This window comes from Limulus polyphemus, unplaced genomic scaffold (assembly GCF_000517525.1).
Source record: "Limulus polyphemus unplaced genomic scaffold, Limulus_polyphemus-2.1.2 Scaffold345, whole genome shotgun sequence".
Classification (NCBI taxonomy): Eukaryota; Metazoa; Arthropoda; class Merostomata; order Xiphosura; family Limulidae; genus Limulus; species Limulus polyphemus.
The window spans coordinates 201,266-215,835 of record NW_013665955.1 but is presented as its reverse complement, the minus strand read 5'-3'; the positions used below and the strand labels follow the sequence as shown (position 1 = coordinate 215,835).

At 31.0% G+C, this 14,570-nt stretch overlaps 1 protein-coding gene across 1 annotated transcript in view; it reads right to left on the bottom strand.

Moving 5' to 3' along the window:
* The window catches only part of LOC106457552 (protein lap4-like), a 110,842-nt gene that overhangs the window by 38,267 nt on the left and 58,005 nt on the right, over positions 1–14,570 (bottom strand). Inside the window, exons 15-21 of the mRNA XM_022383549.1 lie at positions 12,816–12,956; positions 10,332–10,455; positions 9,075–9,217; positions 6,685–6,762; positions 5,524–5,646; positions 2,977–4,011; positions 1,113–1,205 (exon numbers count right to left, since the gene is read on the bottom strand). Of these exons, the coding sequence (XP_022239257.1) occupies positions 1,113–1,205; positions 2,977–4,011; positions 5,524–5,646; positions 6,685–6,762; positions 9,075–9,217; positions 10,332–10,455; positions 12,816–12,956 (1,737 nt within the window). The remainder of the gene's footprint in view (positions 1–1,112; positions 1,206–2,976; positions 4,012–5,523; positions 5,647–6,684; positions 6,763–9,074; positions 9,218–10,331; positions 10,456–12,815; positions 12,957–14,570) is intronic.

The window sequence follows — 14,570 nt, the reverse complement described above, 5'->3', positions numbered from 1 at the left end:
TATAAATCATGAAGGAAAGTTTCCAAATTAGTGATGGGCAATCATCAATTTATTATCAAAATTTCATCAAGCTACATCTTAATTTGATTCAAGCAGTAGGTAAAACTGCCACATAAATGATATAACAAATGCTTTGTTTTATATTAAAGCCTTAAAACAAAACCGTAACATAAGTAACCACGTACATTCAACCATGAGTTTAAGTAGCGTTTAATTTCTGCCTGATCTCTCATATTTTGAATTTTTGTTTAAATCTACTTATTATAGTAATTAACATTATTTCTCTTCCTGTCCCATCCTAAATAGCAGTTGCAACAAAATGTTTAAAACTCAAAATCTCCTTACTCCACTCAAAAGAATCCAGTACATTTTTCCTAGAAATTAAACACCTACATATGTAAGCCCTGCTAAATAATGTCATCAAATGCAAAAAAATCTAAAAACTATAGGTACATATTACTTTAACAAAAAAAGATATAACATACACATAAAAGAAGTTACCTAGAAATAAATATGGAGTATAAAAAAAAACATTATCAAATTTTTGAAGTTTTTCTTTCTACTTTCACAACATGAAACTATGTTCAGATTTATGCAAGACCACATTTTTTTATATTACTGATAAATAGTCTAATAAATTTTTCTTTATTAACTGATTAATGAGAAATCTTTATCATTAATTATAATGTCCTGAGTGATACAGACTCAACATAGGCCTACAGTAATGAAATATTACTGACAATTTAAAATCATAGTAAAATCATGTCCATTAATGTTCACGAACTTGAAAAAAAAAAATTTAAGTTTACAAATATTAGGCTTTCATATTTAGTTTACGCGAATCTATTTTCTTTGTTCACTCAGTTTAATTTTTACACAGACTATACCTTGAGAGGATTAGCTCAGTAAGGACATTACAACACAGTTGTTTAACTAGTATTAGATGCCTTGTGATAAAAATAATCTATGAATTAACTGCTCATAATGTATGCTTAAAAGAACATCTGAGAAACTGCCATACCAGTTATTAACAATTCATTAACAGTTCTCAGGACAATCAAGTTGAACTAATAATTGGTCAGCAATAGTTTCGCAGTTGATTGACGACTTACCACACAGTCCTCCTTGTAAGGAATTGAGTCAATACCTCCAGATATACTGAACCCCAGTCCATTATGATTTCTCGATAGTATAGTGTGGATAATCTAAAAAAAATTTAAAAAACAAAACTGGAGAAAATAAAATACGCATTCTAATGACATGTGTCGGTACTCTAGTTGAACATGTGGTGGCAAACTATTGTTTAAAGGTTAAACTTTTATTCACATTATTTCCTTCTATTATGTACTTTACAGAAGTTCAATTTTTCAGGTTCATTATGAAATTTCCTGTTATTTGTTTGTTTGTTTAAATGACTTGTGTTTTTCACATCCTCTTTTCCATCATATTCCCTACATATAGAAAATAGAATGTTGAGTTTCTATCTAGGATTTTTAGAAAATCCAAAGGAATTAGTAAGAAGTGTTTGATTATGTAACAGACAGTTAAGTAGCTTTTAATGATATCGTGAGTTGTAGCTATGATAACTCACCTTATATCATGGATGGAAACTCAACATTCTATTATTAAGTAGAATTATGACTTTCTCATTACTAGACAAATATATAAGAAGTTGCAACATAATGAAAAAAATAAGTCAAAAATAATAATTTCTTTACAGAGTTGGAACATCACTATATAATACCCAAATAATAACAATAACCCCAAGTCAACAAAGTCATATTACTGTAAGGTACTGTGTAGTATTAATGCACAGTTTGATGCTTGCAAGTACTATTTAAATTAAACCTAACAAGCATAAAATATATGTTACAATATTTGGAAGATTTACATAAGTTTAATACTTAGAACAGACTTCACACGTTAACTGCTGTGGTGCCTAATGTCATTTATGGAAAATGATGATAAGTTCTAGTGCAGTATCATTGTGTTTTCAATTTAAAAAAATAGCAGTAATAACAAATCTGAAACATGTAATCTTCACATTTTTGTATTTATGATGCATATGTACATTGTGAGTACAAACTAACAAATGCTAAACATGGACAGGTGTCCTCAACAATGAATGTGTTAACCAGTTAAACATGTTCTAAATAACTGTAGTATTTTAATATACATGTTATGCTCTACAATTCCCTATTATTTTATTTCATTCTTTTACTTTGTATTTTAATTCCTGATTATGAAATTCTGCAATTTAGAAAACTTTGTAAATTATCTTTTAACACTTATCTAATTTAATATAGTTTGCTGAGAACAGAGTATGTACATGCAAAAATGCTCAAATATTAAAGGTCTGTTGCCATTTCACAAGTGTTAGATATTTACTGTTGTTCATTATTAGTGTCTGTTATTTTATATGGGTGTTAGATATTTACTGTTGTTCATCATTAGTGTCTGTGTATTTTATATGGGTGTTAGATATTTACTGTTGTTCATCATTAGTGTCTGTGTATTTTATATGGGTGTTAGATATTTACTGTTGTTCATCATTAGTGTCTGTGTATTTTATATGGGTGTTAGATATCTACTGTTGTTCATCATTAGTGTCTGTATTTTATATGGGTGTTTGATATCTACTGTTGTTCATCATTAGTGTCTGTGTATTTTATGTGGTAACTTATTGGGACTTTTTTATATTTATGACTTCATTGAGACCAACACTGCAGCATAGCAGTTATGGATAAAAAAATACAATTTATTTAGATTTCAAGTACCATGAATGAAATAAGTTCTTTTGTCATAATCTAATTTTGTGTTAGTGTCTTTTTCTTTACTTATATCTGGATACTTGTTGTTTTTGTTACCATTATGTTATTACATTAGTAATCTTTGGGCCCTGGTTTAATATCCACTCAAACAACAAAAATCAGCATATTTAACATTTTAATGGATAAAAATGAAATGACCACCTACCTCGTGTTTCACCTCATATTCCACAGTATCAGTCAGAGTTTCTGTCATTGGTACACTTGGAGGTAAAATATTTTGTTTTGTGGTCTTAGGAGTGTTTACTACCTCCACTTGTTTAATCTCATGACTGAATGGACCAGTAGTTTTGGCAGGAAAAGTATCAACTGTTGATATTGACACATTTTTAGTAAAGCACTGCTCATCAAAAGATAACAATGTAGCATCTATCAACTTCTGTTTCTGAGTGTCTTCATCTACTTTATGTTGTTGTGCAAGCATGTCTGAACTTTGCTGCTCAGTGGTCATACTTCCCTGACACTGCTGAACCGAGGTATCAACTCTCTGTTGTGGAGTAGGTGTATCAACTCTCTGTTGTGGGGTGGGCGTATTCACTCTCTGTTGTGGGGTGGGCGTATTCACTCTCTGTTGTGGGGTGGGCGTATTCACTCTCTGTTGTGGGGTGGGCGTGTCTACTCTCTGTTGTGGGGTGGGCGTGTCTACTCTCTGTTGCTGAGTAGGTGTGTCTACTCTCTGTTGCTGAGTAGGTGTGTCTACTCTCTGTTGCTGAGTAGGTGTATCCACTCTCTGTTGCTGAGTAGGTGTATCCACTCTCTGTTGCTGAGTAGGTGTATCCACTCTCTGTTGCTGAGTAGGTGTATCCACTCTCTGTTGCTGAGTAGGTGTATCCACTCTCTGTTGATAATAAGGTGTTTCTACTCTCTCATGCTGAGTGGGTGTTTCTACTTCCCATTGCTGAGGAGGTGTATGTATTCTCTCATGCTGAGTGGGTGTTTCTACTTCCCGTTGCTGAGGAGGTGTATGTATTCTCTCATGCTGAGTGGGTGTTTCTACTTCCCGTTGCTGAGGAGGTGTATGTATTCTCTCATGCTGAGTGGGTGTTTCTACTTCCCGTTGCTGAGGAGGTGTATGTATTCTCTGTTGATAAGAGGGTGTTTCTACTCTCTTATGCTCAACAAGCATATTTAAATGTTCAACTGGCTCTTGGACTTTTCTTACTGAAGATACAGGAGATGGATTCTAGAATGAAACCGTAAAGCAACGATATATTCATAAAGAAGTTATACTGATATTCACAAAAGGTATATTATTTTGAAATGCTGTTTCTTTTTGCTCGAAACTATTATTCTTCTAGTGTCACAAGGTAAAAAAACTGCAAAAAATATGAAGGAAATAAGTAAAACATGATTTTTTTAATATTTACTGAGAAAGTTTTATATATATCCAACCAATTTTAACTTCTTTAAATTATTAATTAAAATATTTGTCCTTGCTATTTTCTTTTCCTAGGTTTTTTCCCACTGAAGCGACAACATAACCCAATGAAAAAAAAAATACATAGTACACAATCAATAACAACGTTTACTGAATATCACACTGTACAACTGTTTGGGCTACATACTGCCAACCCTAAGTATACTTGTTATAGAGAAATACTTCTGTGGCCATCAAATGGAAATAATAACACAAATCCAGTATCAACATCACCAACAAAAAAATCACCAGAAACTAGAAAACAAAATTCTGAAAATGCTAATCAGTTGGGAACTAGTTCTAAAAAAAACCCCAGTGTTCAAACCTGAAGCATGACACTAGAAGACTTCATCAAAACTTGTAAAGGAAGGAAAATCATATTACAGATGTTTGGCAAATTGTTTACATTGGTTTGAACCAAAGAATCCCCTTAAAAAATTTTTTTAACTGGAGGACTTATCTATTTAAGTCCGAGATACATGGTCATTTGTTAAGAATCTCCATAAGTGGTACATGTATACGAGTTAAACCAATAAAATCATAGCTTCTAAGGCTTCCGGATGCTTGAAATATACGTAATTTTTTAAATAAATTTCCATAGTTTATTGGCAGAAATCAATAAGCCATGAAGAAAATGAGAGAAAATACATTGTATGCTATTCACCCTCACTAAGACTCAATAAATATGAAAATTTATACTCTTCTTCATTTGTACAATGAACTAGATAACTATAAAATATATGTTTTATTGTCATTTCCAACACTATTTTACAAGTAATTGGAAACTTGCAGTAAAATTGAATATTTTTACTTTAACATAAATACTTAATATTTTATTCTTGTGATTTTGAAATTTGAATTCAAATACGATTCTATTTTGACATCCTTTCTGACTTTATTCCGTGTTAAATTTCATATCCAAACAAATACCCTCCCATTTTTTTAATATAAACTATTTCATTTAAATCATCTTGATTATTTTTTTAATATACAATAGAAATAAGTGTGTCTGGTTAACAAGATACTTCAGTATTGAAAATTTAAATATTTTTTAACCTAATTCTTTTGAACATTTTTAAACAAATATAAACTGATAATATATATAAAAACACACACACACATATATATATTTTTTTTTTTATGATGTTTGTTAAGTCTTTATATTGTTCTTTAAAACATATGTTAACCATAAACTGTACAAACATTCACATAAGTTCACAGTTCACACAGACAGAGTCTCTGGTAAGTCTTACAAAAAAAAACAAAAAAACAACTTACTTCACTTTGGCTAATGAATCTGGGAATTTCACGTACAGTCACCAACTTAATTTCATTTCCTGCTTGTTTTAGTATACTTACAGCTTCATAATGATCCACATCCATTACAGGCACTCCATTTACCTGTATCATCAATAAATAATATAATTTACTCGTAAGCCTACTACAGGCCATAATTCATTTACTTTTATTTGTGGCTCACATACAGACAAACAACGAAAATAAACTTAATGAAAATGGAAAAGTCTACTCAATCAAACACTGTTGTAAAAAATATGCATTTAAACTTTACATTAAAGATATCATTAAAGTTACACAAACAGAAAAAATATATGAAACACAAAGTTGTAAATGTTTTACTTCTTGTCACTGTCATGGTTAGTAGCCTATGCAAACACTTAAGTCTCACTACTAATTAGATGACCATATAGGTTACTAACTGTGACAGCAATTGTCATCTGATCACCATATGTAGTTTGACTTCTTGTTAATTAATTTTTCTGTTTATTATAGTGCTTATGTACCACTCCAGTGTTCTGTATCTCACTAAAACGTTTAGCTAGGAATAAGTTTATCATGCCCTCAGTTTGACCCTCTTCATTGTTATTTATCGTAAATGGCTAAATAGCTTTCAACAAATGACAAATCTATTATTTTTCCTCCAATATTTTGAACATAAATATTTTACTTTATTTTTGTTGCCACACCATAAACACCACCATCTAAGCTAGGTAAGAAGGTAATTATTTTGTGTGTGTATGTGTGTGTGTGTAAGTTTCTAAACTATGAGTAACAATTTCCTTAAGATATGATTTGAAAAAGTCAGATATGACATTTCCTTTCTCATGGAATTTGAAAAAGTTTTAAAGCTAAGGATACTACAAATGTAGGATCATAATTTTTAGGTTAGGAAACTGTTTTATGAAGCAGAAAACAGATAAATTAAAACATAAAACACCTTAAAGCTATCAAAGAAATAAAGAAAACCTATATATATAAAGAAATTAATCCAAGTATAGATTTATATAATTAACGGAAATATTCAGACAGATGAATATTTATATATGGTGTGAACACCTTTTACAAGGTATTGCAGCATGATTACAATTATACTAACATCTTATAATGAGCATAAATTAATATTTTTATAATTTGGTTTACCGTGAGTATTTTGTCCCCAATTTGTATTCCCGACTGATGAGCTGGACCTCCGTCAGTGATACGGGAGACAAAAATACCCTAGCAAATAAAACTTATAATGAGTAAAATAAGCTGAAGATATTTTTTTACACACAGAGTCAGATAAATATACTCATTAAGACCAATTTTATCTGTAACTTAAATACATGACCTAGGAGAACAGTGATTGCTACTGATATTCAAATAAGTAAGATTTACTCTCTGAAACTCACAGATGATAAAGTGATAATGACAGATAACTAGGGAAGGACTAAAAGATAATTGTAAAGTTGGAAGGATAAAAAAATAAAAGCAAATTAACATTTAACTTTGGTAAGTTCAAGAGCATGGTATTCCCAAATGGAGGAAGTAGTGAACAATGGAAATAGAAGAATCAAGACACCGATGTTGGAAACAAATATAAATACTTGAGATATTGGTTCACTATCAGAAATACTCCAAATGAGTAAACAAAACAGCACTTAATGCAACATAGAGTAAAATAAAAAGAAGTGGAATGAAAGATAAAGAAAATTCAATTTTTTAAACATGCTGGTTGAATCACTGATGATGTAGGAGGCACATATTTAGGGATGATAAAAAGAAAAGAATGTTGAGAAACTGCAGAAACAAATTGATAGGAATATACTACGATATATTGCAATTGGAAACAGAAAGAATGAACGTGGAAATAATTATGATTTAAAAAAATGTGGGCATGAGGTTTGGAAATAACGAAATGAAGGAGCAAAGATGGCCAAAGAGACATCTGGAAGAAACAATAAGAAAAATGGAAAAGAATAGGAAGACAAAATGGGGACTGATGAAAGAGCATTGGAAGGGGTTGGAAGCAAAGAAGTTTTAAAAGATTATTAAAAGGAAAGCAAAAATAAGAGAGATACAAATGAAGGCCAATAAAACAATGCAAATAACATAACATAAAGGAAATGTAGAGAAGTTGATCAATCAATGTATTGTATGTGTTATAAAAAAAGTAAAGAACAAATGAACTATTCAGGCATAATATTTAAGAGAGAGAGAGAGAAAAGGAAAGGAAAAATATATCAAAACATCGATAAATTTGAGATTTGGTAATATCCAAAGAGAACAGAAGAAATGGAGGAACAAAAAAGAATGGAAATGTAGCAGAAGCAAGAAGAAAATAAAATGAAGACTTTGAATGAATTATAGAGAAAAGAATGAAAGGGCAAGAATGGATTTGGGAGCTGATGAAAAACAAATGTTTTAATATATTGAAGAATTTGATAAAGAAGATGAGAAGAAGAAACATTTAGATAGCAAGTAACTAATTAATGTTTAATTTCTATCTTTAAATTTGATGCACATTTTTGATTATTTGTACAATTATGAGTGCATAATTATAAAATAATTATATACCGTTTCTCAAAGGAAAAAAAAATCATAAGAGATAAATGTATCTATTATTATTATTATTATATAAATATAACAAATAATAAGATGAATTTATATATTAGGAATTAATGCATCAAGTTACATATACATACTGTTATGTTATGCAACTGAATGAATTAATATCTCCACGATGATGAATCATACTTTAAGTACGTACAGTGCATAAATAAACAATAAAAGATTTAAAATGACTTGTGTTACATAATACAACAATATCACCGTTACACGCTTATTTTGTTCAACCCTCACATTATACATTAGCACAACCAACTAAGTGAAATCTTTCTGTAGAAAAGAATTTGGGCTATATTTTCAGTTATTATTTGATGTCAAAATACAGTACCTAACAAAACATAAAACATTATTCAATCTTTCTAATGAAACTAATGATAATTACAAAACAATAGTCAAAACCTCAATCATTGCAAGGATTGAAATCAGAATTTCTCACCTAATCTATTACAGTCCAGTAAATTCCAGAGTCGACAGTTATTTGTCAATGTACAACTAATCTGTGTATTATCATTAGAGTATCTATACTCATCTGATCAAAATAAATTTCAGAATTTTTTTTGGTTTGAAAACAATATTAAAAAACAAAATTTATTACCATATCATATTTTGTATATTCTTGGCTATTTCATCCATTTTTGTGTGAACAGAAAAGCTCTCAAAACAATTTTTTCTACAACCTGAGATGGGCTAGCAAGTCTAGCTTCATGAGACTATCCAATTATGTTTAACAAGGGGTTGTCCAGGAAATATATTAACAAATTTAGACATAAAAATAAACAATTTTGCTATAAAAAGTCTAGACACCTGGGTACAAGGATGTTCACAAAAAAGTTCCTGTAATTCTAAACTTCTAAGCACTTCTCAAATAGCATGTTTTTTGTCAACACCAAATGTTTCAAACTGATGAGTCACAAAACATTCACCTCATCTTCTCCTCTATATGGTGTGGAGCCTTTTCCTCCAGCAATACTAAGCCCTAAACCACCTGAACCTCTCTGGAGAACTACGCAATGTGCTTCTTCCATTGTCTCGAAAGGAAGTGGGCTCGATGTAGAAGGTTGTGAAACTAGAAAACAACAGTATGCTAACTTGTCATAAAAAATTAAACTGAGTTATAAAATAAGAATTGCAAAAGAAAAAAAAAAAGAAGAAAATGGCAGGATGTGATTGAAACATAAAGGTTTAGTAAAAAATATTTTTACAATTTTTTCATAAAATCCTCCCTACAGACACTGAAATATCACCAACCTCAAGGAAAGATTTACATCTGTTTAGTCTTCGTACTTCCAAATACATAACTATAATGATGCCTGCGTACATACATATATATAAATAAGTAAATCAATATACCTAATGCTATACAGTACATAGCAGCCAAATGTATTGGGGATATTCCATCTATCAAGCAAAATCCAAACACCAATGTAAAACTCGCCAGCAACTAAGGAGAATCAGTTAAAGGTTAGGAGTTGAGTGTTTGAACTTACAAAGTCTCAACTCCAATTGCATTTTGCTGTCTACAGTCAGTTGATGGAAGGCAGTTACCCTTACTATTTAGAAATAGCTTTAATGTTGGGTTGGTTTAATTCCATGTCAAAAGCAATTTCTAAATATTAAGGGTTACTGTCTTCTCACGACTGTTGCAGATAACGAAAGGCAGATGGAGTTGAGACGTCGTGGGTTCAAACATTCAACTCCTAACCCATAACTGATTCTCCTTAGTTGCTGGTGAGTTTTACATTGGTGTTTAGATTTTGCCCAAAATCCTGTCTGTTTATAACAATTAACATAAAAGTAGATCCATGATCTTCTTTTAATGATAATATTTATACTTCACGGCATAGCATTATCTAAAAAACAGAAAACAGGCTTAAGCTTTTCATTTTTATTGCGATGTTTCTTCAGGATGCAAGAAAACTCCTTTTTAGCTAATAATTATAAACTGTTTGAAAAAAAAATTTAACTTTTATTTTTTGTAAATAATTGAAGAGTACTTGAAATGCACAAAACATTTCCCCTCGAAGAAGTTTTACTTAACACAAAAAAAATTGACTTACTTAAGTTACTGACAAATACAAGCAAAGACCTGTTAATATTTTACTAAGTATTATTTAACTTCTTGTATCTAATAAATAAAATAATCTCCAACTTTGGAAAATGTAAAACTAAGATGGGCTTACAACTTCTAGAACTTGCTGCTCCAACACTTTCTGTCTGTCTGCTAAAAGGTTGTAGTTGAGGAGGGGAAGGAGGTGGTGTTGGGAGTGGCTCCTCCACTTTGTTCATTTTTTCTTTTCTCATCAGCTGTGATATTGTGGAAAAAAAAAAGAGAACTAAACAATTTACACCAATCTTTCTTACAGAATGGTATTCAATTGGAATAGATGCCATCTAACTTAAAACCCACCTTTACACTCAGTTATTGGCTAGCATACTAAATTAAAGACAGTGTCTCAGCTAAACAAGTAACAAAGAAACAACTGATTTCACTAAATACTGTAAGTTTCACCACCTCTGATAAAATTTCATCATAACACTAAAGTTCAAGAACTGCTAAAAGTTTTCAAACTATAAATCTAACACTTCGCTGTTAACTTTTTTTGGTTCATTGTGCTGTAAGGCCTATAGCATGATATCTGTTGATATGCATGCGTTGTGCTATAGTACCTACAGAGTAGAGTTATGTCCTTTTCTTATATTCTTGCACAGATTTATTTCAATAGGGTATGAACATAATGTATCCAAGGGGACTCTCCCCAAGTCTTTCTTTTGGTTATTTGTAGCAGAGATCACTGGAATTTGTCATGTGACTACCACATATGTTCGGCAAGATAATGAACTTTCACTGAAAGTTTTGGGATAAATCTCAGGGCTTCTCTGATATTCACTCTTTTATTTCTGCAGCTTTGTATCTCTGTTTAGGCATGATAAACCCGAAAAAAAGCAAAACATGACCAACTACTCTTTCACTTACACAAGAGGTTCCCTCTTTATACTCCCTGAAGAGTCAAAACAATGTACGTCAGAGAAGCCTCAAGAATTACTCCAAACAAGTTTTGAATATTGAATGTAAATATAGTATGTGCTGAAAGTATATATATACACACACACAAAAGATGAATGAATTACATAAGTGAGGCTTAATGTTGTGCAAGAAATTTATGATTGCTATTAAAAAAATCAGTCTTAGTTTTTAGTGCCTTTTAAACAAAGTAACAAAACATTTAAACAAATAAAGAAATTCTGTACAGGGAATAAATACTGGTGTCATGATGATGGGTTAAAACAAGAACAAATCACACTTACAATTTGATAAGAAATCCAATTGTTGTTGGTTTATGTCCAGCTTCAGATCAATAAATATGAGTCAAAAATATTCAAGTTGCTTATCCTCAGCTGAGCAGAACAATCTTTTTTAATTTCATATTTGGTAAAAAGCGTACAGTCATGAGATTTCAATCAGATTAAATTTTGTTTCGTTCTTATGGTAAAAACAGATACATTTTTAACATTTTAACACTGAGTTCTCAAAACAGAGCATATGGAGGTGGGGTAACATTTTTATTAGCTTACTTGTACAGAAAGCACCGTGGGGATTTATTAAAAAAAAACAGAACAATCTTGATAACCAGAGAAGTATAAATATTAAAACTGTAGATCAATAAACTTTCTTGAACTTGTGAAAATATTTACATAATTTTACAACATTAAAAGAAAAAAATATCCCAATCAAGAAAACTCTGAACATTTAAAAACAAAATCGTTCTTAAAAAAAAAACAGGGAAGTTTTTTTTTTACTGGATTTATATTTTCCTCCATTATTTACACCTGTTTAATTATTTTGAGATGATTTAGTTGAGGTGAAAATTTATACAGTTAACTTGTTGCCAAAGTAAGAAAAAAGAAAAAGGTTTACATATAACATGTTCATAAAGGTGTTATGTAATTCATCGTTTTTGTCTGTCTCGTCTAGAAAGTGAAATTTTGTTTCTACACTGATTAATGTTTTCATTTATAGAGAGATTACTCGTATGGGATGAAAATGTCAAAGTTTGTCAACCAATCAATCTACCGCTCTCATTTCACTCATGAAACCTATTTTCACATTATTTTTAGCTACTGGTATTTGAGAATAGAAATAACAAACTGCCATTTGCAGTAATCAAACCTTTGTTCACTTTGTTTTTTTGTAGCATTTTATCTTTAATTTCATTTTCAAATTATTTCCAATTTTCTTTTTTAATCCGATTTCTTAAAATACATGTATTTTTTTCATAATCCCTTAATCGAAATTACTGTGTTTTTTAAAACCTTTCCTAAGTAACTTGCTAAACTGTGTGAAAAAAATATTTAAACTTATATTACTCATAATGTTCTAATACAACACATTTTACACATGCATGTTAAACATATGACTTGAGGTAAATATAAACATCTGCTATAAGAAATCATGTGAGTGTAAAATGAATCTATATTCATAATGCTTTAATATATATTTGTGGTATTTTTTTACTTAGTGTCTTAAATAGAATAGAAAAATATTTTTATAACCACCACCACCAACACAAATATAATGAAATGTCAAATCATCTGAACATACATACACGTGAAGACGTAAATAAACTGAAAAATGTTTAAAGCTTGTCTGGTTTAATTTCAATTACCTTTTCTTCGTCTTCCTTTAAAATTGAAGGTTTGACACGTTTAATTTTTACTTTATGTGGAGAACCTCTGTGATGGAGTTTCGGATGGTGTTCTGACTGGTTTTCAGTTTCAGAGGTAAATGATACATTACAATCTTCATCCTACAAAATTCATTAGTTTTATTACTAGTTCATTAACTCAGAAAATAATTACTCAAATATCAACTCATTAGCTGAAAAGCTTATGTTGCTATAGAGTGAACGACTGCTTTATTAGACACCACCCTCTTTATATTTTTATGGCACTAGTTCTGTACATAAACCTAAGTAAAACTGATAATGTGGTGTGTCATACGAGTACCTGAGCTTTATAAATGTGAAGGTGTAGTCACAATGAGCTCTCGGCCTATCAAAGAGACACAATAATTGATACCCATTTAAAAAACAATGTTATTTCAAATCTCATTTCAAAGACACGTGTCAAACTTTATCAGTAGCAGCAATCAAATGAAAATGTGTCTACCACTTGGAAAAACAGTAACTACAAACCTCTGGCAACAGACTGATGAAATTGTGAGTGTATAGACTTGTAAAGTGCAACAGACATCAGATTGAGCCAAAAACTGATTGCCAATTCCTTCTACAATGATGAGCAGCCAACTGTCCTCAACCATACCATATAAAACATATTACAAAAAAAAAAAACAGCAAGTGAGAGCTGTGAACCAGTCTGAGCATTGCATATCACAGATGCAGACATTAAAACAGAGCTTTGGTGATGCTTAGATCAAGGTCTGTGGGTAATGAATGACTAGAAGTATGTGTAGTCTGATGAATCATGTTTCTCCCATTATTTTGTATTGATGCCAGAGAAAATTATACAAGGCACTCTGTTTTTGTTGTTCCAGCAATGGAAGCAGTATAGTGGTGTAAAAAACAGTTTTGTAACAGAATATGGATATCTTCAGAAGGTAGAATAAGATCCAGAGTATGCCTGAACATGATTAAGGACCATGTCAGTCCTACAATGATACATTTCAAGCCTCATGGATACGATTCTTCCAAAAAAAAAAGAAATGCTATAATCTCCTGTGTCCAAACTACCTGTTATTTGAAACTGGGTTAAAGAAGATTTCATTGACTTCAGTCATCTTTTTTGGCAAGCATAATCTCCATATCTCAGTCAAATCAAACATATTTTGTATGAACTTTAACCTAGCATCCACATTATAATCCTCTTCCTTATGGGGGTACAAGTATGGAATTCCCCTTGCTAAGTAGTTACATTTCAGGCACTGATATTGTATTCTTTCTTATCAGTAAAGGATATTTGTATTATTTCTCACTATCACAGGATACATGTACTTGAAAAGGTTTTTCGTTGTACAAAACTTGAAGATAGCTTTGATATATGGAAACATCTGTTAGTTGAATTCTTGCACAGATCTTAAAATATAACGTTCATAAATGGAAACATCGGCTCGTGTAGATACGTAGATCTTGAAAATCGAGTTGTTCAAAATTTGAAAACAGCGTTGATAACTGGACCAATTGCTGGATGAGATGTAGCAAAGGAAATATCTGCTGAAGCTTTTTGCCAGACACTAATCATAGCAGAACGGCCTGGAAAATGATCTATAGGAAAGAGTATAGCTTATAAAATGAGTCAGATTAACGTAGGCCAGTGAGGCAATCACTGATTGGCCAATCAGGAAATGTCACATACCTACTGAAGGATGTGTAGATTGTATAGGAATTCTTTTTGGTGGCAAAGGA